Source organism: Magallana gigas, chromosome 3 (assembly GCF_963853765.1).
Source record: "Magallana gigas chromosome 3, xbMagGiga1.1, whole genome shotgun sequence".
NCBI lineage: Eukaryota > Metazoa > Mollusca > Bivalvia > Ostreida > Ostreidae > Magallana > Magallana gigas.
Genome location: NC_088855.1, coordinates 52,497,545 through 52,525,207, shown reverse-complemented (window position 1 = coordinate 52,525,207; position 27,663 = coordinate 52,497,545). Strand labels below are relative to the sequence as shown.

Here is a 27,663-nt window from a genome sequence, read left to right as displayed (position 1 = left end):
TATTGTAGGATTAAACACAAAATTGAGAACTGTTTGAGCTTTGAACATTTTAATAAGGTGTTGAGTATTTACAATTTAGAGACACACATGCTGGTCTTGATTGCTTATAATTTGTTATATTTAGATGCGTTCAACGACTTCAATATCTAAGAGGGATCAGTGTATGGTAAAAGACACTCAGTTTGAAATCTTAGTTCCTCCCCCAGTGGATTCCCTGGCTGCCAGTGAAAGTGTACTTGTATGCAAGATTATTTGCTGATATAAAATTAAGTAGTAAAACTTGTGCACAAATATTTTTCATTGTAGATCAATAAAAATACTAGCATTTCTGATTAATTAAAATGTACTTTTGAAAGCATGATTTCATTTATTTTTTAATTTAAGTATTATTATTTTTCTGCAATCACAGATTAATAATGATAATTTATTGTTTGTTCCTGGAGTCAGTGGAGAATTGAATGGAAGTTGGCCAGTTAATCAAGAAATTGAAGTGTTGGATCTCTTTCTGTCACAGGTGAAAATTTTGATTTTTTTTTAGATTCTGGCTTTTTAAATAGAGGTAAGCTTATTACACAAAAACTTACATTGAAAATATACTGTAGGTACTCATGTTGAAATGGACTACTGTTACATCAGTAGCAGCTTTTGCAGTAATGACATGTCAACCAGAGATATAGAAAGCCAAACAACACCCACTACTGCAGATATCAAGGTTCTGGAGGAGAAATCAACCAAACTTGAGGATCCCGAGAAACTCATGAGAGAACTTTTTGTCAACAAAGTTGTGAAAGATGACAAAAATGTACAAATGTATACTGGACTACCATCGAAGAAAATCCTAAATGGTGTATATGGTATGGACTGGTGCACAATAAATTCAGTGATATTGAAAATGTAAATACTTATTTTTTTTTTTTACAACATGAAAAAAAGTTGATCGTAGTTTATTATTTAATATATCACAAAACTTAATCATAATCTAATGTTCTATAATAAGGTAACATTTTCATATAAATAATTTTCCTCTCTATTAAGATAACTTAGAAAAGGCTTCACCAACATTGAAGTATTGGTCAGGACAAGGGAGTGCTGCAAAGAAAAAATATCAGAAAGACAGTCTAAATACAAAGTCAGGCCCAAAAAGAAAGCTCAGCAGGTTTCAGGAGTTTGTTTTAACTCTAGTCAGATTGCGACTAGCTTTGACTACATTTGTCATGGCAGATTTATTTGGCGTAAACACCTCCAGAGTTTCTCAAGTCTTAACCATCAATTTCATGTTTACAATATTCAAACCATTATTAAAATGGCCTTCCAGAAATGTAATGAAAAAATTCATGCCTTCATCTTTCAGAGCTAAGTTTCCAAATGTAAATTGTATTATTGACTGTATTGAATTTTTCATTAAGAAACCAAGAAATCCAACTGCTCAGTCTCAGACATTTAGCTCCTATAAACAGCATAATACTTATAAAGCATTGGTTGGTGTGTCACCCATTATCCTGCTTATAAAGTCCTAGTCAGTCGTGAGTCCACCCACACCATCTCATTAAGTATACCAGCACATCACACGATTCAAAGTCTGGTCCACTGGCCAAATCCTTACTCCTGCAAAAGTAGTATACACTATATAGATAGTATTTAAATTTCCAATGCTATGAAAATGCTCAGTTCACTTTGTGAAAACTCAAGTGGGTTTAAGTGTGTGTTAACCCCATTTTGTTTAGTTTGATGTATAAATACTAATAAGCTTTGTCAACATGGTCAATAGAAACAATTTTATAAAAAGTGTGAAAATGAAAGTCTTACCACTCGGTCACGGCATTTACAGGGTCTAAAATAATTTTGTTGTTCCCCACTGCCACCGTCCTGCGCCTTGCATCAAACACAGAGTACTCTTCTTCGTCATTTGCAGATGTCAAAACCTAAAACCATCATTGCACAGAATGATTATGTGTTTAACCGGTTATACTACACAACAAAACATCCATGAAAAATATGAATTTGAATTATTTATAAAATGTATGATAGGTACTATTATTTTCGTCGCTCTGACTACGAATGTCAAAATTAGCTTTTAATCAGGCTTCAGTGAACGAACGATTACCTCAAGACGAAGTTCCTCTGCAAGCTCACACAAGCGCACAAGGTCTATTTTCTTGCCTATACTGCAACTTACACCCCTTTCTTGCAGATACTTCTTTAGATCTGGTACTTGAAACCCGTAAAAATGAATTCGTTCAGTCATAGTTATGAGACGCCGTAAAACCGGAAGTTTACTTTTTTGGTACATTTTTGACCTGGCGTGATTAAACAACGAATAAAAACGTTGTTCAGGATGAACTCGAAGCGCGGATATTGGATTATCATTTTGATGTTGACCAATATAGGTAAGCATAATACATGTATTTTAGTAGCACAATATAATGAGACGCCAGCATACATAAGTATTACTTTCACTTTCTAAATAATTGATCTCCCTTTGACAGCATACTGTATTATCATCTTTTAATATTTAAAGGGGCATGGTCACGATTTTGATCAAAAATTATTTGTCAGATTTTAATGTTTACAATGTTTCAGTAAGGCATTTTAATAGGCAACTAAAATTTGAGTATCGTCCGTTGAGTTATAAGTGAGTAGAGCTTATAATTCTTTGCTATATAAACAAAACATTTGTTTACATTTTAAATGTTGAAGTGAAAATTCCAGACCTGAAATGATTGTGTTAAACGTTAGATATTGTTTATTTTTGCTTAAAATGAAAAAGAAGATAGACAAATCAGCCTCAAAAAGATATTTTACTGGTATATTGAACCTACGAAAACAAAGACAAGGAACGAACCTTGTTTTCATGACAAAGAATTGTGAGCCTTGGATCTGGCTCAAAACTCTACGCCTGACTATCAAATTGCACATGATTATTAGAAATACATTCCCAAAGCATTGTAAATAATAAAACAGTAAAATTGAATTTGAGGAAAATCGTGACCATGCCCCTTTAAATAAGCTTATCATCGTTACCTATCATATCGCATTTTTAAAGTTTCTGTCATTTTAATTGCAAAATTTATTTTTTAATTTGTCAGACTTACACTATTGAGTTGACCCCATATTGACCCTTTATAAACAATTACTTATTAAATTTGTGTATTACATGTAAGTAAGTGTAGAGTCTTATCATTTTTATATGAGTTATAATAGGAATGAAGGAAGGAGTATTTCTTTCTTAATGTATTATAATGCATCAAATACAATGTAGGACATGACTTTATGGGATTGTTCTGACCCCATGAAACAGGAAAATACAAAATATCTTCTAATGTCATTATGATGCATCAAATGGTGTAAAGCTACAAGACCCCCAGGTGTTGTCTTTAAACCCCCTCCCCTTTATGAAATAGAAAATGATGATACACTGTATATTTTGTTAACTTCTGAGATCCTCATTCCTAAACCATATAATTTATTCTTGCTCCCTGTGTCATTGCGCATCAAGTTGTATATAAGTTATGCCCCCTTGGAGACACCCTGACATTCTAAAACTAGATATGATAAAGTATTTTATCTCATTCGTATGTAGTGTTTGATCCATGTGGGTAATTCATAGCGTAATGATGACACTGCTTTGTTAAGAAGACTTTACAAATGCCCCAAATAGGCGAATACACATGCATATAACATTTTGTTTCTAAATCTTAAAAATTGAATTAAGCAATTTCCAAAATGTTAATGTGCATTAGGAGAGAAAAAGCAATCAAGAAATTGCTACTGTACACATGTAAGAATGTAAGAAGACTGAATCTTTAGAACCAGGTTTGATTGGTGGGGTGGGGGGGGGGGGTTGGATGTGGAGTATAAACATTTATAATTTGAATCATTTATTGTTATTAATTTTAACTTGTCAATGAATATTAGTTATTGATCCTAAGGTAGAAATATGACTTCTGATCATATCTCAATAGATCATTGTCAATTATGCAAGGTGTAATGTAATTGTTTTTAAGAATAACATTTTTACCAGTTTATCAAACTTTTTAGACCCCAATTTATATTTTTATTTTAAAAGATCATTCAACAATAAAAGGGAGGGGCAACAGTTTATATTTGAGTTTGTTTGGGGGTGGGAGTTCCAAGTCATATATTTGACAATAATTTCTTAATGTAATTTAAAATAAGACTAAGCCATACTACAGTCATGAACATGACTTGAAGACCAAAACACAAACTAATACATGTATATATACATAGGAAGCATTACAAAACATGTATTATTGATCTATATCTGGGTTTTTAAATTGAATCATATATGATGTACATATTATATTATTGTTTCTTTGTTCAAGGCATTTCAGATGGTATGTAGGTCATGATCCCAAGTGCTCTTCCTGAAATTATCAAATATCATTAAAACCATTGAGATCCCCACCTTAATCCAAAGATAGTATTCCTCCTTAGATCATGGCACATGAGATCATTATGGCATGTAAGTCATGACCCCCTTAGAATCAGAAATTGTCAATTATCTTTGAATTATTGATGTTTTATGATCCTATCTCTATTTAATCTTTATTCTTAAGTCTCCTGAATGAAATAATTTGGAGACTTATTGTTTTTGTAAGGTTCTTATTGCATGTATTATTATACTTCATCTTCTTTTTCTTCTTTCCCGCTATTAAATTGTTTCTCAGAGATGGCTGAACAGAATTGTACAAAACTCTAGGATACGATTGGCCTGCATATGTAGTTGTGCACCCTGGTTTGATTTTTCTCATTTTGGGTTAGACAACCACTTTTCGGGGGGGGGGGGGGGGGGGGGGCTTGTAGGAAGAATCGTAGACTCAATCGTAAATGGTAACTTGAAAACGGACAAAGATAATGATAAAGGGTTTTCATAATCATATATTGACCGTTACTGGCAATATATATATATAGGGTTTATTAGATCTGACCCCTGGGGTCATCCCCACCCCCTAGGAATTGGAAATTACAATATATCTCAGAAACTGTTATAATCATGACCCCTAAACCATATAAATTCTTGTTTCTGGTGTCAAGGGGCATCAAATGTTATGTCGGTCATGGGCCCTGTCGGTGGTCCTGACCCCCCTCGAACAGCAAGTCCCTTAATATCTTCAAAACAGTTGAGATCCCCACCCTTAAACCATATATATTCTTGTTCCTTGTGTCAAGGGGCATCAAACTGCATGTAGGTCATGGGCCCTAGGGGTGGTCATGACCCACCTTGAACAGGAAGTGCAAAAATATCTCGAAAACGGTTGAGATCCCCACCCCAGCCCTTAACATATATTTTCTTGATCCTTAAATGGCATAAAAAGGTATGTAGGTAATGGGCCTCAGGGTTAAATTTAATTTTTTTTAAACCGTAATGCACATCTATAGAACATTCCCTATCATATCCCAAGATATGATGTGTTTATCCATTAAATCATAGGAGGAGTTCTAGGATCTATGGTTTTTTTGGATTGATGAACGTCAATTTTTTGCTACTATTTGACTCCCTGGATGAAATTAAAAATTTTAAAACCTTATTGCACATCAATAGGACAGCCCCAATTATATCCCAAGAGATGACGTTGTAAGAGGAGTTCTGGGAACCATACTTTTTTTGCAAAAAAACGTCACTTTTTGTTGCCATCTAATCCCCTTAATAAAAAAAAAATCTGGAACCTGATCACACTTCAATATGACACCCCTTATCATATTCTAGAAGATCATTTGGCTACTGCAAAACAAAAAAAAATGACGTTTTGAAACCAGTTTTTTGTATCAATTTTTCAGCCATTAAATAACCCCCAGGACAAAATTGAGAATTCCTAAACCTTATTGCGCATCTATAGAATACCCTAAAACATATTTCAAGAGATGATTTGTTTACTGTTGAAATTGTAGGAGGAGTTCGAGGAAGAAGATTTTTTGTTAAAAACGTCATTTTTTTACCAATTATTTGACCCCCAGGACTACTTTACTTAATTTTAGAATTAGAATTGTTTAAACCTTTTTACAAAACAACATGACACCCCAAATCAAACTCCAAGAGTTCAGTTTGCTGGTTTATAGGATGTAAGAGCAGTTTGAGAAAGTAAAACATGACAGACGGACGGACGGACGGACGGACGGACGGAACAGGGTAACAACGATATACCCGAACTTTCTTTAGAAAATGCAGGAATAATTAAATAATATTATACTCAGTTTTGTTTATTGAAAATATAATAAAGTTAAAAGACAAGTGTTTTCTCAAAAGCATAAACATGGTGGGTTAAGGATGGTTTCATTAAATTCCTATATTTAAGAACTGAAGTCTACTTATTAGGAGATTAACTAAGGATAATAATTGAAAATGGAAAACATTATTGGAGAATACCATTAACATAGAAAAGCCATTAAATACAGGATCAGAGTGTATGTTGGAAATGCAGGAACATTACAGAAATTAATTTTGGAAAGAAGTCATCACAGCTTTGAAAGAAATTTGAGATAAATCGATTGGTTAATCTCGGCGTGACTACAATTGCAAGCTATTGCAAAACAATAATAAATTCAAAAAGGAAATCAGAGTCCTTTTAAATAAAGCTTGGTAACTCAAAGGAGTACGATGCGTAATAGACTTATTCGATGACAATGAAAACGTTTGAAAATTGAAGGAAGGAGTCTTCTCGTTATCAAACATACTTCTTATAATAAGAAATTCATGAAATTTTGACACAGCCAAACGGATCATATTACCAAATGATTCTATCAGTTTAATCAAATTTGACCTTTTTGTTTTCGCATAAAGGTCAGGCCAAGGTCAATACCTTTTTCCTCAACGTAAAGGATGATAAAATAGCTGTAGCTCTTCGTAGTTTTGTAGACATTTGTGTAAGATTTGAAGATTCTATTCTTCAATGAAATGATAGAATATCAAAATTTTTATCAGCTTATTCTACTAAATTGGAATAAATATTTCTACTAAAATTGATATTCTGATTTTTATGTATTATGAAGACTTTATATAAAGATATGAATTCACAGAAAAGGTAATATATGACCATTTAATAAGAGTGAAAAACTGATTTTCGTGATTTTTTTCACAAAAATCAATGCATAGAATTGGCGCTTTAAAAAGCTTATGAAATTGTAATTTGATAGGCAAATCATATTTTTAAAACTTATTCTGAAAACCAAGTATCATATCATTAGTTCACATTAGAAAAAAAAATCCCACATTGATGTTATTGTTTTTAAAATGCTAAAACAAACTCATTAATCTGCAGCAATTCTGAATTGCGAAACATGTGATATTTTCCTACGCCAATATTACGCCAAAAATATAGTCCTTGTTATATTCTAAACATTGATTACTTTTTCTATGCCAAGTTGTATGATAGTAAAAAAGAAAGAAAAATATACTATTTTAATTTCCTTTCATCTTGATTTAATGAAAAATTTATCAGATTTACGTTTGACAAGTCGAAAACCAGAAAAGACTCCTACCTGAAATTTAATATTCAAATTAATTATTATTCACATATACATGTATGTAAGTAATACAAGCTGTATTGTCAGATTTAAGAGGACACAACATCATAAGAAATGAAACTTTTAAACCTTTGTTTTAACAAAATGGCTTCAAACCCGATGTCTGATATATTATAAGAGACTAATGTAACACCAAAATTACAAGAAAGGAAAATGGAGCAAGCATTTTGTTATTACTGAAAAGCAATAGGTTACAAGCTTTTGTCTACCTTTTTACTATTACCCAGACTCAAAATTATTTAAATGATTGCAGTACAGACTCAACAATTATATTAACCATAAACAAATTTGTAAAATAGATATTAATCTATGAATCCACGAGGAAACAATATATCACTTCTTCAGAGATTATCTAAAGGTACGATAATTACTAGAAGAATTTGTTAAAGTTTGCAACTCAAAAAGAATTAGAAAAGACGTTGACGATAACACATTTAATTTTCAATTTTGATATTTTAGAAGGTGTGATGTCAAAGGTGTTCAATATAGTGCTCATTATGTGAAATAATACAAATACAGAAGTAGAGGCCAGAAAATCAACTAACAGTAAACGCCCTTATAAATGATGTAAAAAATTATATTAAGTATTACAATTCTGTGCAAAGGGAAGACGTGAGATGGATAGGCTCAATAAAAACTGGATGAAATGGACCCCTCTGATTAACTCGCACTAGAGCATGCTTGCTCTCTCTCGTTCTGAAATGATTTTATATTCCTCATAGTAAAGAAGATGGGGGAATATGATGGCGTAAATGCCCATTCGGCTTAGTAGTGAAATACACTTTTGAATTTATTTTCCCCAATTAAATCTATTCAAATATATTATAATACAACTTTGCAAAAGCAAAATTTCTAACTATAGTCAGTTTTTAATATATTTAACAAAAAATAAGAAAAAAAATATTGTTGGAAATTTTGGTGGTATCGAACCCGTAACATAAAAAGCCTAGATATATAAGGTTAGCTTATGCCAGGTACTCTAACCACTGAGCCATTTCAGACACAACAAAATGGGCTTTTTAAATATTATGTGTGACTAAGGCCACGAACTACCGGACTTGTATTATATTTTCAAAACGTTCAATTGTTGGGATACAAAATGATAATTTTTGAGTATAGTGGCTCATCTCTACGCGTTTTTATTGATTGAAATCGGTTTGTTTTCCAACAGACCTTAATTAGACTATGAGAAAAATATGGAGCACAGACCCACTCTATAAAAGAAAATGCCTTGAAGTTCTAAAAAAATGACAGTATTTGCAGGATTTGATACGTATACGCCTGTTTGAGTCAACATATTCCAAGTATTGAACACACCTTTAGGTTAAAAATCAATGACTCGTTAAATATATATTGTTTTAAATGATTAAAAAAAAAACCAATCAGATTTATTGATACTTTAATTTTTCAGTAGCCTGTCCGACCGCGTATGGGCATTTTACACGCCTTATCCACCCATCTTCTTTTCATGATGTACGAGGGTTGTTAGAAAGTTCGTGGACAAAGTGATATACGGCAAAATTACTGTGTACTTTGTATGACGACGTATGTTTTATTAAATCGCTACCAAATGAAAATAAGTATGCAAAAAATCATATGATTTTGAAGTTGTTTTCAAAAGATACAGCGATTTTTATTTTGAATTTTGCATTTCCACCTGATGCGTTTGAACCCTGTGGTATTTCACCACCAGTAATAGTTTAAAACCCGGGTTTATTCACCCCTTTTGTGTAAAAATGCGGTTATGGTAGAGAACTTCATAAGCGTAGCTAATTTTTTATGTAGGGGGTCCTAGGCCAATTTTAAAAAAAAATTTACTATGTTAATTTAATAAGCTCCAATTTTCCCGAGGAGGGGGTCCAGATCCCCTTACCCCCTCCTTTCTAGATCCCCGCATGAAGATTAGTACATGTATCTAAATAATCTAAATATAAATAATCTATCCTGTTTCACTAATAAATATAAGCATTACTTATTGTTTTTATGTATGCATACAGTGATACACTAGTACTATGATTATAAACAAATCATTGAGATATTATCACATCATACGGAATTTTTAATAAATACAATTTTTTTTTCCTTTTCCTCAGTAAACAACTTATTATGAGTCTTACTTTTGGAATTGTTTTCAATATAGAAGGATACCTACTCTCTACAATTAAAGGTAGGGATGATAGGGTGCCATTTGCTCACATTGCCGATTTCTTGTGCAGAAAACAGTAAAACTTTTTAAAAATTTGATTGTGCATGAATATTTCAAAATTAATTGTTGTACATGTATTTTGTTATAATTTATTTATTGATATATCAACAAGAAAGAATAAAAGCATATGTTTCACAGCCAAGTTAAGTTTCTCTGTAGTTTCCTACCCCCCCCCCCCCCCCCCCCCCGCACCAAAATTGACAATAATTACATACAGATGTTTACTTTTTTTGTAAGTAAATCTCTAAAGATGTAAATAAGCACTGCAAACAAAGTTATGTGTATTTAATATACTACTTCATTACACTTAGCCAGATAAAATGTAATCAGGATGAAGCTACAAGGGGTGAGTGGTGAAAATTTACCAATTTGTCGCCATACACACAGAACACCAAATAAAGAAACTGTGAGTGGTGTGTGGAATGCATAAAAGGTGGCGGCAAATTATCTCAAATAATCAGTGCAAAAACCCACAAATAGGCTGTTATTTGTTACCTATCCTGCAAAAACATTGATAACAAATGTATCGTCCCATAACATAGCCGATTAAGTTAATGTGTACATATGGTCAACGTACATGTAATTCTAATATACAAGAAGGCGGACGTATCAGGCGGGGATCCAGAAAATTAAATTTCAAAAATGATCGGTTGAATTACATTAAATGCTTTGAAAATTGTTTTAAACTATCGCACGGGTCAAAATGCATGATAGAAGCTATGTACAGTGTAATTGGAAACTTTCATTTTATATCAATATGTAGTATTACCTATTATAACAAATGAGAGTATAGCACAACTGCCACAAGCAATACATGTCCTTTACCGGCACCACCTCCCTCCCCATAAAAAAATGAAACAATTGTCGTTTTATTTGCTAAAATGTGTGTGGTTCAAGATTTTTCTAAAGGACATACCCGATTAGAATTGAAAAAGAGTCGTACGTTTAAAACTAATTATGTCAAAATTTTTAGATTCATTTGGATATATTTTGGTCCATTTGGGTAAATAGATGCACCAGCTCAGCTCTAATTTATATATAATCTCAGGCCATAAATTCAAAATATTTTCAAAAATTAATAGCTTTAAATCCAGTGGATGAAAAAAAGGAAAGCAAGTCGAGCTCGATGAGTGCTAATACCTGTGTTGAATGAATGGTACAGTAGGATATGCGCAAAAAAGTCCCGTCTACTCTTCCTACCCTATATTTATTGGAATATTAAATCCGATTATAAGAGTCAAATTGAAATTCAAGTACGGATATGTACCTGTTTATCAAAAGTAAAACTACTAATAATTTATCTACAGTGCATCGTTATGGAGCTACACAGAAAGTTTTATATTAATTTGCCGAGCCAAATAAAAAAAACTGGAAAACGAAGAGAAAACAAAGTGGGGACAGAATAACTGGCAAACTAATTAGGACTATAAAGCCCCCCCCCCCCTCTTGAAATGTATATACTGAAAACAGATTTTTGGAGTACAACATCCGCACACAATTTAAAGAACATTTCATGTTTTTTTTTTTCATTTTCGCTAGCTAATGTAAGACATCACAAATACCCCAAACCCCCTCACGGAAAAGGAAATGCTAGGTGATGAGAGAGAGAGAGAGAGAGAGAGAGAGAGAGAGAGAGAGAGAGAGAGAGAGAGAGAGAGAGAGAGAGAGAGAGAGAGAGTTGATGTAAAATTAAAGCTTGCTAGTTGGTCTGCGCTATCCTAGCTACCTCCTCTCTTTTCTCCTTTTAGAGGCTTAATTATTGTCTATATATGCTTGTATCAAATCAAATTAATTTCAAATTCTAAATCAAAACTGAATTTGACACTACAAAACTCTCTGTCTGTCTGTCTGTCTGTGTCTGTCTGTCTCTCTCTCTCTCTCCCTCATCACCTAGCATTTCCTTTTCCGTGAGGGGGTTTGGGGTATTTGTGATGTCTTACATTAGCTAGCGAAAATTATAAAAAAAAAAACCATGAAATATTCCTTTTCCTATCTGGATTGTTGTCGTTGAGGTTGTAAATCATTATATCTTCTATGGTTTAAAACTTTATGATAACCTATATTTTGACATGTCGATTATTTCATTGAATTTCGTTTCATAGCTAAAACCACACTCAGTTTTTATTATTTAGATTAAACAGATCTTTCTTCGCGAGCCGATTTTTACACAGTTGGGGCGAATACACAATGGGTTAAAATGGTTCGGGGGGAAAATACATACAGGACAAACAAAATCACATAGATTTGTAAAGCCCACAGTGTTATCACTAATTTAATTGTTTATCCTGTGTGGGGTCAATTTATCAATGTTAATTTAACTATTTTATAACCACAATATAAGAGCTATTAAGACATTTACTTGTAGGAAAGAGCATGTACGAATGATCTTTATTTAGAACAGTTTGATGTTGCTAGGATACAGGTTACAGATCCATGATTTGATTGGTTAATTTAGATATTGAATCTCGAATCTCGAATCTCGTATTTCGAATCTCGTATTTTGAATCTCGAATCTCGAATGATCCTTCTCGGCTTTCGTATATTGTAGATCATTTAGGTCCGAAAGTATCTGTCCACCCAGTTTTGACTTAAGGTAAGGAAATACAGCGAAACCATAGGTGCAAGATCCGGGTTGTGTGGGGGATCGGAGTGCTGCAAGAGCGCAGTATATCAGTATTTACAATTTCAATCCTTCAATACCAATTGTGGTTCCAATTGTAAACCTTTGTCCTATAAAATAGCAGCATCTAAGAACCTTTTGGTCTCCATTGGAGATTTTTCCTCGTGCACATAAAATTTAATGACGACCCAGTGCTCCAAGGTATCTATTTACGTTATCGTTTTTGACTCATTTTTCTAGCGTTGGTCGTCTATATTTGGCGATAAAACGGTCAGAAATTTAATTGAAACTTTCAACAAATGACGTTCAAAACTAATTCTGATCTCATATGAAATATCGTTTATTTTTATGCGCTTAAAATGTACATTTTCTTAATAAGGAAAAATGCATACAAAATATATAAAACAATTAAAAACTGACATGCTCCGTGAAGCATATCTTATCGAGTATAATTAATCTGTATATTTTTAAGGTGCATTTAAAATAAACAAATCTTTACATATATCTTAGAAAAAACGTCAAGATTAAACGAGATCAAACATTGTACAAAGAGAGTACACTCAGAAGACAAGATTCACTGTGTTATGATATTATTTTTTGTACAGATAAGTAGTAGGGTACCTGTAAAGTGCGGAACGAAATAGAAACGAAACAAAACAAAACAAAATGAAACAAAACGAAATCTACCGAAATGAAACTAAACCTACCGAAACGAAACAAAACGAAACGAAATTAAAACGAAACGAAACCAACCGAAACAAAACTATCAGAATATGTCTGAAATCAATAAAGCTACATGTATATAATTATATACATGTATATAAATGTGTAAGGATTATTCTTTACTTCATTTAAAATTTACTTAGTTCAAGCACTTGTTATATAAAATTTGACACCGATTAATGCGATTATTTCGGCAACAGTTTACGATTCATATCTAATTTTTTCGGTCGCACGAATATTTTGTCGCTTCTGATCGTGCGCCAATTGTGAAAGGGGCATACATGTAGGTAATGTTTTTTTAAATCGTTAAGAATTTCAAAAAGTTCACAGCGACGTCACATTTGACGGTACCATATTGACAGCTTAACGTAGCTCGCGGGTTTGCTGACGTCACAATAGGAATCGACGTAAAGAGTTGACCGTCAAAGTAAATTCATACATTTTTTTAATGACTATTGGGATGTTTAGAGGCATCAAAGGAAATATTTCAAAAAACTTAAATGCAGTTTATTACTGTTTATACAAACATTTATAATTATCAAGTGCTGAAAATTCAAAGACGTCACAATCATTGTTACATTTTGTTCTATAAAGTATGAGTGTGCGTTGGAACTCTTCCATTTAAAATCATGTTTAAAAAAGATAACTAGATTAATTGAGCCTTATGCATTAACTTTGCTTTTTTTTACAATTATAGCTTCGGTAAATTTAACTACCAATCGAATTTTTAAAATTCTGTTCAGCTAATTATTTTATACAAATACAAACTGATGATGTCAGTAGTTGCCTGGCAATTTTTTTTTGTATTGATTGATAAAAACAAAAATAGCAATTTTCTGTATATTTACAGCCTTACATTAATTGCATTTGTGCATTTGATAACATTCACAATAATGTCTAATTAGTATTTACATGTTCTAAAATGTGTTAATCAGCTAGTCTTGTCAATAAATGCATTTCAATTTAATTTAGGGTTCTCAGACTAAGGAAATGCTGACGTCGAGCTAACGTTGTAATGAAAATATAAGGTTTTGAGAAATCTTTTCAATCTCTAAAGTTGTTTTGCCAAAAACTGGCCGAGAACATATAATGATTATTTTTTATGAATTGATTCATAATTATCTCCTCCGTTATTGTATTGAGTATAATTAATTTCGTCTGAATCGTTTAAAAGTTTGGAGCATAGTTTTGTAGTGCGTTTCTCGGGTAAGATGTGCATTTTACTATATATTTCATTGAAATGGCGTTGCTTGATTTTATCAACGACACTGTATTTGAAACACGATAACATTATTACCGCGCAGACGAATCTCAAATAAATTTTTGAAATAAAACTCTGAAACCTATGGATCACGTGGACAAGTTTTCAAGGTAGGTTTTCTCACAAGCAGGTAAACCCGCGAGCTACCTTAAACCCCTGTCACACCGGAGCTGCGTCCTCACGGCGATCCCGCTGCGTTCTTAAATAATGTTAAACGCCAATGTAATCGCAGTAGAGTCTCCTACAGCGCCGTAACAACGCAACGGCGTTTTCGTCCGTCGCGGTGAGATCGCCTTGAACATTTTAGAACGCCAGGTGACGGCGTGCACTTTGAACATGCACAAAGTACGCGCCGTGGCTCTGCGTTGTGATAAACACGCCGTAGAAGTGTAATGATGTCGCCGTGACAGCGCCGTAAGGTCTCCAACAGCGCCACGAGAGCTCCGTTGGCGCGCTCAAGAAACGCAGCTAATTGCAGTGATAAGTCAATTGCGCTTGCACGGAGACTTCACGGAGTCCTTTAAGATCTCACTGCGTCTCTATCGCGCTCTCACTGCGCACAGCGTTTGAACAAGTTGTTTTTCATTTGGCTGCGTTCACACAGCGACCCCAAAGAGCTGTTGCTGCGTATGCGCTCTCTTGACGTTTCTTCTGCGTTTATACTGCGCTCCCACGGCGTTTCTTGTGCGCTGTCATCAAGAACACGAAAACTCGAACAATGCCCGTTGTACAATAGCAAGCGATGTAGTAATTATAAAACTAGATGTAGATGACTATGTAAAAAGTAGCATTTGCTAATATTCCATGACCTATCAATGGACGTTAATGGAATTTATGCCATTTGCAATCGGTTCTGATGTTTTCACATCTTTTATATGTAAACTTTCTAACAACTAATAACGGATCTTTTTTGTAGACCTGACTAATTATAAGTGCTTTGTCCTAGTCTTTCACAAATTGTTTAGAAGTAGTTACGTTTCAATTACAATGTACCTTTTCATATTTTTATCAAGTTTTTATTAGTTTTAAATTCTTTTTTGTTTCCCATACAATTGTACAAATTAATAGTAACCTACAAAGAAGTAAAGAACGTCTTGTGCACGGAGTCAGCGCGCAGAGCACGCCGTGGACGCGCAGTCAAAACTCCTAGCTCGTCATGAGCGCTCGGCGGAGACTCAGCGAGAGCGCAGTCAATCGCCAAGTAGAACTCTATGGAAATGCAGTTACACGCCATGGGAGCTTCGGGTCGCCGTCATTCAATTTGTAGAGCTTTGTAAGGAAATTTCCCTCCTGTTGACCTCGTGACGTCACTTCCGCTGAATGCTCGTTATCGTTATCGCCTAATTCCGTTTTCTCTTGATTAGATTTCCCAAAGCAGGTGAAAATAGCAACTTTGAAGCGGCGTAACTCCGTTGTTTTTGCATCGATTTCGATGCTGTTTTTTGCATTAAATTTTGGTAAATAAACTCTTTGACATTTGTTTCACATCGGCTGGGCTGCAGGTACCCTTTAAGGAGTCTGGATAGTTTTGTTACTGTTTCTAAAGATGACACGTTAATATTGCGAGAAAGGGGATACCGTTAGCGCCGTCAAACTCATGGCAAGTATAAACATTTATAACGTATTCCATATAACTGAAGGTCGAAACACTGTGATGTACATTAAAAGAACCAATTTAGCGACACACCGGTGACCCTGATATAACCGCCAGAATGTTCAGTGGATCCATAGTCAGGAGCCTGAAGTTAAACTATTACTGAATACAGCGTTGTCACTCACTCTCAAAGCACGACAGTAAGAAAGTGAGCGCACAAGATTGTAAGTTTGCAGGAATCCTCGACACGAATCAATTGGGATTTAAATGTCTATAACCTCGAAAGGCTATGTACAGGTTTCAACAAAAATATATTATGTTGAGAGTCGAAGTACATGGCTATTCCGGTTATTAAAAAACTCACAAAGCTTTCAAAAAATGGCAATGAGAGGTAAACCGATAACTAGTTGGAAATGTTAATGTAAACATATTTTAATGAAGTTATATTGTGTACCCGGTATATCCTAAAAAACTAGTAATAAGAAAAGAATTTTTTAATAGTGTTCATACAGCAGATCTAGAAATCAATAAAAAACAAATCAAAATATTCCGGTATATTATAATTCAACATCATGTTATAATAACAAACATTTAAAACAAAAAAGTTTAATTTTTTTTAAAAAGACGACCAGTTGGATTTGAACCCAAAACACTGAATGTATGTATTCACTAAATCCAGTACGAAACCACTGCGCCACGGAGACTTGACAATATATTCTCTATAAAGTACTGTTTGAAACAACACTGTCATATCGATGGACTTTGTTTTTTATCCTTCAAAAAATAATTTGAAAAAGTACATAATTAGTCATCTCTGGGTCATCTCTCCATCTTTTTTTAAAAAGCGACATTTTTAATGTTGAAATATGTTACCTTTACACGTTTCAAATTTGTGGAGAGAAGACCCAGAGACAACAAAATCATTTAAAAACAGTTGTAAATAAGTAGGATTTTGCATGAATTGCATCGTGTTGCTATATTTAGACCCATATTATAATAAAACCTTTTGCATTTCAAATATTTTTCCACTCATTCCACATCCAACAGAAACCAAATAACGGTTATAATTCGAAAAATATTCAAACTTAATTGATGAAATTTTCACTCTCCTTGTGCGCCCAGATTCCTGCCGAATCTACATCTTAAGCGCCCACATTCAAAAAAATTTGAGAAGGAGATTGTACATAGCAGTTCATTAAAACAATATCTATAGATGACTGAATCGGGTGTAGTTTCTCCTGTAGGCAACTCAAAACCAACCCATACAACTACTCAGTATGGGTATGATAGTCTCCTTTGTTGGAATTTCAAGGTCATTTCGCTACCAAAAACGTAAACACAGACTTGGTTGAGGTAAAGATTTCCTTGATCACATTCTGTGATTTAAATTAAATATGACTAGAATGTTTCTGAAGCATCAATTAAGGAAAAATATAACAGTACCAGCTAGAATAAAATAATGGAGCTGACTGTGTCGGAAAATGAAGCCAACAAAAACGCTGTCGCGCTGGAAAAGCTCATGACCCTTTTTTTAGTCAGGATTTAATGCTTTGGGGTTTCTGGGATGGAGCAATGAACAAATCACTTGTCAAGCTGTTTAATTTGAAGGACAAAATTTTATGCTACAAATACAATGACAAAATATTTCCACCTCCGAACAGAACATGCAAATTAAGATTCTATCCACATGAAACAAGCTTCATAAGCTGATTGTTTCAACGGAAATTTTAGAGGACATTTGATTATTATCATCGTTTTTATATTTCCGTTTAATCCAAACGCAGCAGGACAGGTGTAACTTGATCTTGATGAAAGAAAAACCCGGACGACGGATTTTTCCGTCACAATAAGTTCGTATACACACCTGGTCACCACTTGTTTCCTTGATGAGTACGTCCTAGATATTAAACGGGACGGACATGTTATCCACCAGGAAACTCTCTCATTAGAACAACCAGGAAAACATTTTTAACAGTTCATCTGACAGGATTGTTGAAAACTACTTTTTTAAATAAGCATTTGGTACGTGGTTTTAGTATTGCTAAGTTCACGTTTTTTGATACAAGATATTAAGGCGACCCTGCCGTTTCCAATTTTGCTTTCAGATGAGTCTAGTATTACTAGTCAAATTTCTAACGCCCAAGGCAAGTGTTTGTATTATACGGTTCGTAATTCTAATTATTTTGACAATGATAAGATATAAAGAATAAAGAATAACAAAACATTTTATTAAAAACTCAATCAAAATTTATTCTAGGGCTATACGAAATTCATGAAGGTACAGGTTCCCTAAGATATCAAAATCAAAACATTAATACCTGATACGTTCCCCATTTGCACTAATAGTAGCATCTAATAGAGACCCCATGATCGAAGAAAAAACCTTTGTGGAAGGTTATTTCATGTGTTTGTGTCTAGTTCTGCGAAATGCGGATGCTGATGAACATTCTCGCTCTTGGATTGAGCGGTTTATTAAAAAGCGTAAACTGTTCCAAACCATGGTATATCGTATAAAACTAATAAATATTGAATTCATTCCTTAATTAAAAACGGAATTGTGTTAAGCACTGTCCAGTCTTCTCTGATGGACAGGTAAATGTTTCTTTTCCATCACATATAAATATATAACATATATAGCATAAATTTAATTTCCATTTCGATCGATTTAATTTTTCAGTTTTGTTTCTCGAAAAAAATTTACAAAAGAAATTGACACTGTACAACACACAAGTCAATCCATATCTAATAAACAAATATAAAATTAGTGAAACAAAAGAACAGTGCAGGCAGTTTTTGATATCTTAAACATCATGGTTCTTTGACTTATCATTAAACGGATGAAAATGGGGATCACTTGCTCCAGTCTAAATAACAGTATCAACAATGATTAAACACTAGGGAAAATCACACTTGCCTACAGTGTTACTTGTTCAATGATGAGATGATCAATATGTATTCAACGCTGACTGTTACACGATGACATGATTGTGTTTTTCCGCTGTTTACTTTCCACCATATTACGTTTTTCCTTATGTTCTATTCTCGGAAGTGTGGCAAAAGGTTTTTTGTTGCAAATATCGAAATGCTGTTGAACACGTGCAACAATATTTAATTTGCAAATTTATTATTGAAACAACACTGAAAATGTATCTGTAATCATGTTATAATACATTTTAAACGTGTTGTCTTTTACTAATTAACAATTTTTAATTTTCGATGAGTTAATTAGTCATGGACTCATTGCCAATTAAAAATTGTCCATGAGTTCATGACTAATTAACTCACAGTAAAAGTAGTAAAAGACAGTATTGTTAATAAATTTATATATCCTCTTTAAACCTAAATACAACAGAAAATAAAACTGCTCAATTTTATGTTGAATAAAATCAAATGGTCGTCAGACGATAATGCATACAAAACATCACGAAGGACACGCGAGTTGTGACAAAGTTTAAAGAGGTTGTTGAAACAATCATGTAATGAAGAGTATTAACAAACGTGAAAGGAATGATAAGTACTGCATGACAAAGTATGTTTTCCTTAGTCAATGTTGTATGAGACCAATTCAAAGGGTCGATGGGTCAAACGCAGGCTTGTTAGACCGATTACTCAGAGGGGTTAAGGTTCCTCCCTCACTGACTCGCTTGATTCAAGATTTCACGGAAGTAAATCAAGCATATATGGAAAGGGAAAGAAAAAAGGAGCACGAGATTTGATTTCTTTTATGCATTTCAAATCAAAATTTCAAGTCCAGTGATACAGCAAGTTTTACTTCCTCGCAAAAATATTTCGCTCAACAGATCGCTGATTTAATAACTTGAAAGAAGAAACGAAGTAAAACAATGTTTAAACCAGTTTTTTTATATTATGAACCAGAATTGATCCGTGTTAGTTTCACAACAATTAAAAAAAATGTAAGGTTTGTCACCCGTCCCTTCAACCAGTCACGTTAAAGCAGTATTACGTATAATTGAGTTGTCGGGATGTCGCTTGAGGAGGAGGAGAGGTTATTCGAATCATCACACTTCCTCTGACACTACATACTCTTGCATCAAGAGTCATCATTAAGACATACTTGCTTAACTATGTACAGAAAAAGCACGATGGATTGGATGCCTGTATTTCTTTTATGTTTTTTGGACTGTGTTATCAAAAGCCTGGGTAAAATTTTACAATATTTTATTAATGACATAGTTAGAAAAATACTTTTTTTTTTTTTTTTTTTTTTTTAGGAAAGAACGAATCATTAAATAAGAGATAATTATTTAAAGTAAAACTAGCTATAGAAGAGCATAATTTTGCATTACTTTACTCAATCTGAAGTTGTTTTTTAATTGTTTTATCATAAAAACTCTTAGGTATCCGTCCTCTTTTTACTTATCATATAAATATGATTTGGGAGAAAGAGACGCCTACGGAATGTGTCATCTAAAGAACACCATTACATTTGTTCTCTATGTTTAGGATGTGCTGACGGGATAACAGCGGGGGTTCTGGTTCCATACGAGGCATTCTGCTATCAGATAGTCTCTGAGAGTGTGCCACGACAGACTGCCTCGGAGAGGTGTACTTCCGGCGGAGGAACCTTGGCGGTGCTACCGACCAATGCTAGTCTGACAACAGTTGGAAATAAAGTAAAAACAGAAAGTGAATCCGGAGTGATCAGCAGCAGTGTGTTTTGGCTCGGAATGAACAACACTAGAGGGCGCATTTTATCTGATAATGGTATTGTTCTTGTTCAACTAAGCGTGCAGGGAAATGCACTTAACATTAACATGCTCTCTTTCGTACACGTGAATAACCATCATTAGACGGGTTTGTCATTTTTTCTGCAATAACCATTTGTTTTATAGCCAGTATTAAACATCCAAAAAGCTTTTCAAAGTTTATATATATAAATATAATATATATATATATATATATATATATATATATATATATATATATATATATATATATATATATATATATATATATATATATATATATATATATATATATAATATGATATAAAATAAGAAAAATATCAAATAATAAATAAATATTATTTGCCTCGTCAAGACCTTACAAAAAACTGTGATAATTGCAAATGACAAATTACTTTCGGTACATTTAGATTCCAAATTCTAAAATGTTTGTTTATCTAAGGAAGGAGTCTTATCAGGTTTTCAACTTGTAACAGGTAAATTTGATTTAATGTTCATGTAATCAAGATAAAAGAAAATCGAAATATCAAATTTTTCATCATTTTTTTTTACTAACATACAACTTGGCATTAAAAAGTAATCAAAATTTAGAATCTAATACGGACTATATTTTTGGCGGAATATTGGCGTATCACATGTTATGGCAATTCAGAATTGCTGTAGATTCATGAATTTATTTAGCATTTAAAAACCATAACATTTATGTTGGATTTTTTCAACTAATTTGAACCATTGATAAGATACTTGTGTTTTAGAATACAAATGTATGCTTTAAAATATGATTTGTCTATCAAATTACATTTATATTAGCTTTTTACGCGCTCATTCTATATATTGATTTTTGAGGTGAAAAAATCACTAAAATCGGGGGGGGGGGGGGGGGTTGTCTCTTATTTAAAGGTCAGTATATTACTTTTCTGTCATTTGACATCTTTATGTAAAGTTTTCATAATATTTAAAAATCAGAAACATTTTAATTTCGTAGTATATGCTGATAGACATTCTGATATTCTATAATTTCATTCAAGAATAGAAACTTTATATTTCAAACAAATGTCTACTTAACTGCAAATAACTACATGTATTTTTATCATCCTTCCAATTGATAAAAAAGGTCCTGACCTTGATACAAAAACAGGATGGTCAAGTTTAATTAAACTGATACAATTATTTGGTAATATGATCCGTTTAACTGTGTAAATATTTCATGAATTTCTTAATATAAAAAGTATGTCTGAAATGAGAAGACTCCTTCCTAAAGATGTATTTCTACGCCAAATCTTCAATGAGGACACTTCGGAAATACTATTTAGGACAAGGACGGATATCAAGATTTTATTCTCATACATTCTCTTCATAATATCAATATATACAATTCTCATACATTCTCTTCATAATATCAATATATACAATTCTCATACATTCTCTTCATAATATCAATATATAAAATTCTCATACATTCTCTTCATAATATAAAAATATACAATTCTCATACATTCTCTTCATAATATCAAAATGTACAAAACTATTATTATTTAGCACCATCATATATTTTAACGTCAAGATCTAGTAAACGAAAGATGCCTTTGTAAAATACAATCATTTACTAGATCTTAACCGTCATATTTGATGAATCTTTTCCCGTATTTTACGGCTTTAAAGGAAATATGTAAAAAATAAAACAATATTTTGACATTCTATATCTATATCTAATCACGGGAAAAGTAATCCCAGTACCTATATTTAATTTGATATCATTTTAAAGAGGAAGTCAAGAGCTTGTTAAATGCCGTTTTTTAAGAGATTGTGGGCATTCTAAATATATTTCATTAGACAAAAAATATAAAAATATAAATAATATAATAGTGACAGTTACTTTTTATAGGCCAAGACGTGACCATACCAATAAGTAGCATTCAGAGCCAGTCTGAGCTCCCACGCGGCGCATGCGTTCTCTTGTCACTGTCGACTGGTGAGCCGACTCTGACGTCCGCAGACTGTACAAGGACATTTTGGATGTATGGGTACATTTGTCAGTATGGTACGTATTATAACAGGAGAACCTTGATGTTTGAATACAGTTGAAAGTATTGTTACTAAATAGCTGCATGTTTTATTAGGTACATGGTGTGTATTTGACCTAACGTCGTTTTAACATAGTCAGTAAATTCCTTTTGGGGCGGGACCGAAGCAGCTTTGTATTATCATTATTTTACAGTGTTGTTCGTGCGGAATGTTAATCTAGCTACAATCACTGTTTTCAGCGAAACATTGATAGGTATTCGTGTTATAACAAAGAAATTGCGACTATTGATCTAAAAGCTGGTATTGCTGCTAAATAAATTTTTTTGGTTTCTTTTATTTTGAACAGTGTTTTGCAACTCCTATTTTTCTTCTTAAGGTGTACATGCATTTTAGATTACTTTTTGAGAATGACTTATATTACACGTTTTACAAATATCCTAAAGGGTTATGACATACACTAATGTACACCGTTACTTGTACTCATAATGAAAAAAAAAAGATAAAAAAACCCAAACGTATAAAGATATTCCATTATACTACTATTAGGTAAAAATTAAATTTATTCCTTATAATTTAATGTTCTAATACTAAAATCAGAAAATAAGGCCCATTATTTAGTTAAAAGATGTTAATTTGTACAAAATTTAAACGTAACGTCAAGCGGATTAATACGTTTCGCACGCGCGTCGGATTGTGACGTAGGCAAGTTATTTATACGATATAAATAAATTTGTTCCTCCAATCAAATGAGGTGTTACAATCAGAATTAAACTATTATAAGATAGTATTTAGATAGGCCTAAGTTTTAAAATTTAGGATGTTCCGCAGATTTGTTCGGTCTATGTACCGAAATCTTGTATAAAGTTTTCTTCACCTGCATACATGAGTAAAACAAAAACATTATTTACTCGAATATTCTTTTCAAGCGATATTTTTTTTAACATATGACATAATACATTGATCCTAGTGGAATGCTTTTTTTGGCGTCATATATCTAGTATATGTTTTTTTTATTGGGTTATTCATTTCACATATGTACATCTATGACATAATAGGTGATTGGAGCATTTGTAGAAACATATTACATAATCTTTAAGCTATTTCTACTTAATAGTACAATTTTGTATAATTCATATGAAGTGAAGCTGATTTTGAGAGAGAGAGAGAGAGAGAGAGAGAGAGAGAGAGAGAGAGAGAGAGAGAGAAAGAGAGAGAATATGCAGGTGGATTACTACACATGTATAGATTATACTATACTGAGAACAATTGAAATGCTTTGGAAAAGGTCATAACAGAAAGAATCTTAACTGAAAAATATTTGCTGTTGAAAAGATGTAAATATAAGGAATATGAAAGCCACTGGCAGAATATTTGTGAAAAATTGTAGTTATATAGACAAGATTAAGTTTTCTGGTGCTATTTGTATATTTGGTATCGGATTACTTTTATATTTACATGAAAAAATATATGCTCCACAATAAGAGCTATCAGGTTAAAAAATTTATAACTTTCTTTATTTATATATTTTCCAAAAAGAACTGATTGAATATCAGATGTAATCGAGATTTCAAATTGTGTAAAAATCCACTCTTCAACATCACACCACAACTCTTTTTCTTTTACTATATAACATTCATAAAATAAATGACTAATACTTTCTTCATCTGTTTTCCAAAAGGTGCATACAGCAGACTCTGCTTTTTTATATTTAAAAGATATTTTTTATAGGAATAATCCTATGAAGTATTTGATATTGCAGCCAATGTAGTTTTGATTCCTGTGTACACTTAAAAGGGAGTTAAAAAATTTTATTCCAAGAAGTTTGTGAATAGTTGTAACCCTTTTCTCTCCATTTAGATATAGATGTACATATTTCATTTTTTTTTTGGTCTAAAAGTATGTTGTACATGGGTTTACAACCTTTCCATGTATTAATAAACAATAGAACATGATTAGGGATAATTGGTCCATATTGTATTGTGTTCTGTAAGTTTGGTTAGTGTATATCTTGTGTTTGCAGTCTGGTTGTAACTGCAGTTCTTAAGAATTACGTTTACTCAGGGGCGAAAAAAAATCCACTAAGAGGAACGAAAAACTACTTATCATTCATTGTAGCCTCACTATTGTGGTGCTATTTTTCACTTTCAAATAACTAGGTCAATGACCTACTTTTTCTGCTAGTGACCTCTAAATGTTTTTTGAAAAAATTGTCAAAATTTGTCAAAATTGTCTACCATTTTCAAGATTTTCTTTATTTTTTAATTATTAAAAATAATAAAACAATTTGTAGGTTGGGAAATGATAAAATACAAATAGCTTTACTAATTTTATATTAGAATGAATCGTTTTAAGCCCATATTTTAAGTTTAATTTAGTCCGAATTTCCTCTATCAATTTCCAAAATTGAACACATTTTTGATTGTTTTACAAAAAACTGACTAATAGGAGCTCCAAACCATTGATTGCCTAAAACTGTTTTTATTGTCTGTATTATGTTGTCATTAACATAATATAAGGTCAATGATCAAAATTTCGAGATATTTTATCTTGAATCGATTTTATGTATTTTAAAGATTTTTCCAATCGCGTGCCAGCCAGTGATATAAATTTATAGACGAGTAAATACAACCATAAAATATTTAAAATGATATGAACAAACACATAAAAACTTAACTTTTGCAATTACACTGCAACAAAAAGTTTTATAGAGAAAATAAGAAAATGAAAAAAATTAGTCCGAATTTCCTCTGTTTCAATTTTAATCTACCTTTGTCGGAGCATATCTTCCTCAAATAAACAAATCATGGATGCCAATACAAATGTATCGATATTTGCTAATAACGTTGTTATTTTGTGTTTTTAAAACAACTTTGGACTTCAGATATTGAACTTTGTAAAAATATTTTTCAAATCTCAAACCCTGAGTAAACTTGCATACTCTATAGAATTTGTCTTTGGATAAATGTGTTTCAATTCATTAAAGTTTATGAATGTTCCATCTATATTAAGAAGATCACTAACAAAAATAAAGCCTTTATTAACATAACTTTTGATAAATATTGATCTATTGTCTACGGTGATTTTGGGATTGTGCCATATATTATCATTTATAATTTGGGGTTTACTAAGTGGAGTTTGCTCAATTATTTTGAACAAGCTGAGGAGCACTTCTTTCCAAAAAGAATTTTCTAAATTTTTACATAGAAAGTTTAAATGATCTGGACCATTTCTCTATATATCAGAGATACTAATTTTCAAAATTGATTCTAAAAGCTTTACACATTTTGTGTTAGTTCTAATTAGTCTTCTCATCCAAGTAGCTTTGAGTGCTGTGATTAACTTTCCATAATCAACCATTTTGAGACCCCCATGATTATAATCTTATATGATTGTTCTTTTCTTTACTTTATGAACTTAACAGCCCCATAGGAAATAAAAAAAATATCATGTTCAAAAGTTTTTAGACATTTAGTTTTTGGGTTGGGTAATGCTAGTATTAAATGATTTAACTTAAGTATTATTAGTGTCTTGATTATCGTAATTCGACCAATTGGAGTTAATTTTCTTAACTACCATTGATTTATCAATTTTCTAATTGCAGATGATTTTGGTAAATAATTAATTATTCCATATCATAACTGTAAAATTTGATTCATAGAAGCTCAAAATTTAAATTGTTCCACCTAAGTTTCCATCGTGAATGATGAAATACATCCTTTGAAAATTATTTGCTACCAATCCAAACCATTTTTGTTTTTGTTAAATTTATTTTTAAGCCTGATACTTGTGCGAAAGTATTTGTTTTTTATATACAAGTATAGTTCCCTTTCAGTGTTAACAATCACTGCGGAAGTATGACCGTCTGAACCAAAAAAGTTTCTTTTCAAGTTTCTTATCAAATATAACAATCATATGGAATATATTTTAAGATCTGAATGTAATCAATGTGATTTCAACAAATGCATGTATAACTCAGTTTAGAAAAGTACTGAATATACAAGTATTTTGGTTAATACTATCTGCATCAAGAATAAAAACAATTCATTTTTGGTTTTTACACACATGAATTATCTTTATATTGACTAGACCATTCTTATCGTTTCCACATATATAACAACTACTTGAAACCTTTTAAATAGATTTTAAGCGTTGTGTATCTCTTTGTAATAATGTTTTAAGATATCATAGTTTAGCATACTCCTAACATTACTTTGTTTTTACCACTAAGTTTGAATTAGGATTGACATAAAATTTCGTAAGATTTGCCTTTGGAAAGAAAAATCTTATGAAATATTTACAAACATGCGTGCAGGTCTTTGACTTTGTCTTCCATTTGTTTTCTGTTATCATTTTTCAACTTGCCAATCAAATCTCTTTTCACTCCCGATCGTGGCCGTTGGTCTCTGACTTTCCTTTTTCTTATAGCCTATATTTTTCACTTTATCTGCCTAAAATCTTCCATTTAGTTTATTTTATTCAAATTAGATCATTGGGGTGGATAGTACACTTTTTGCCATGGTTTACAAGGGTGTGTAAAGGTTTCCCTTTTTGTATATATCTTATATGACCAATCTTTTATCTTTATTTTTTCAGCCAACTCCTCAAGCTGTAGGATAGAGCTTTCGTTCCTCACGTTATTAGTCTTACTGGTGGTATGGATTCAATAGCGAGAACTGAAGAACAAAAATAGATTTATTGACAGTTTTATTTATGTTTGTCTTGTTATTATCAGATTGTTTGAGTATTTATGTTTGAAGAAATAAAAATGTTTTAATATTTGTTTTATTTATTATTAACCTTTTAAAAAGAAATTCAAAGAAAATTGAATTGTATTTCTTTTCTTTGAAATATTTGTAAAAATAAATAGCCTTTAAGAATCATACACTAGCAAAAGAAATTTTAAATAGAGTAATAGAGCTGAAATATTGCAACGATTTACATGCTAACTGACCATAAAGGATCTTGCTGCGAATTAGAAAGAGATAT

At 32.3% G+C, this 27,663-nt stretch overlaps 1 protein-coding gene and 2 long non-coding RNA genes across 5 annotated transcripts; 2 read left to right on the top strand and 1 right to left on the bottom strand.

Moving 5' to 3' along the window:
* Nucleotides 1–392: 392 nt before the first annotated feature.
* Nucleotides 393–1,168, top strand: LOC136274093 (uncharacterized). The gene is made up of 3 exons (XR_010712388.1): nt 393–514; nt 603–854; nt 1,036–1,168. It is a non-coding gene; the product is annotated as an uncharacterized lncRNA (long non-coding RNA).
* On the bottom strand, nt 929–2,263 carry LOC136274092 (uncharacterized). Of its 2 annotated transcripts, XR_010712387.1 has the most exons (4): nt 2,105–2,260; nt 1,807–1,922; nt 1,492–1,605; nt 929–1,089 (listed from the first exon to the last, which is right to left on the bottom strand). It is a non-coding gene; the product is annotated as an uncharacterized lncRNA (long non-coding RNA). The 2 variants fall into 2 exon arrangements; XR_010712385.1 differs by having other exon boundaries at nt 929–1,605; nt 2,105–2,263.
* On the top strand, nt 2,255–27,455 carry LOC109620013 (uncharacterized). Of its 2 annotated transcripts, none has more exons than XM_066080290.1 (4): nt 2,255–2,387; nt 20,411–20,671; nt 22,538–22,693; nt 27,271–27,455. In XM_066080290.1, exons 1-4 carry the CDS (start codon nt 2,336–2,338, stop codon nt 27,342–27,344), a joined length of 543 nt encoding a protein of 180 aa, XP_065936362.1. In that variant the 5' UTR covers nt 2,255–2,335; the 3' UTR covers nt 27,345–27,455. The 2 variants fall into 2 exon arrangements, with proteins under 2 accessions (XP_065936362.1, XP_034317908.2); XM_034462017.2 differs by lacking the exon at nt 2,255–2,387 and adding an exon at nt 19,656–20,107.
* Nucleotides 27,456–27,663: the final 208 nt, after the last annotated feature.

Bases quoted from the DNA above. Each gene is read 5' to 3' on its own strand.
- LOC109620013 (XM_034462017.2), top strand. From the start codon at position 20,032: ATGTACAGAAAAAGCACGATGGATTGGATGCCTGTATTTCTTTTATGT. The intron at 20,108-20,410 runs GTAAAATTTTAC...CTCTATGTTTAG, and splicing joins CTGTGTTATCAAAAGCCTGG to GATGTGCTGACGGGATAACA. The intron at 20,672-22,537 runs GTATTGTTCTTG...TACTTTTTATAG, and splicing joins GCGCATTTTATCTGATAATG to GCCAAGACGTGACCATACCA.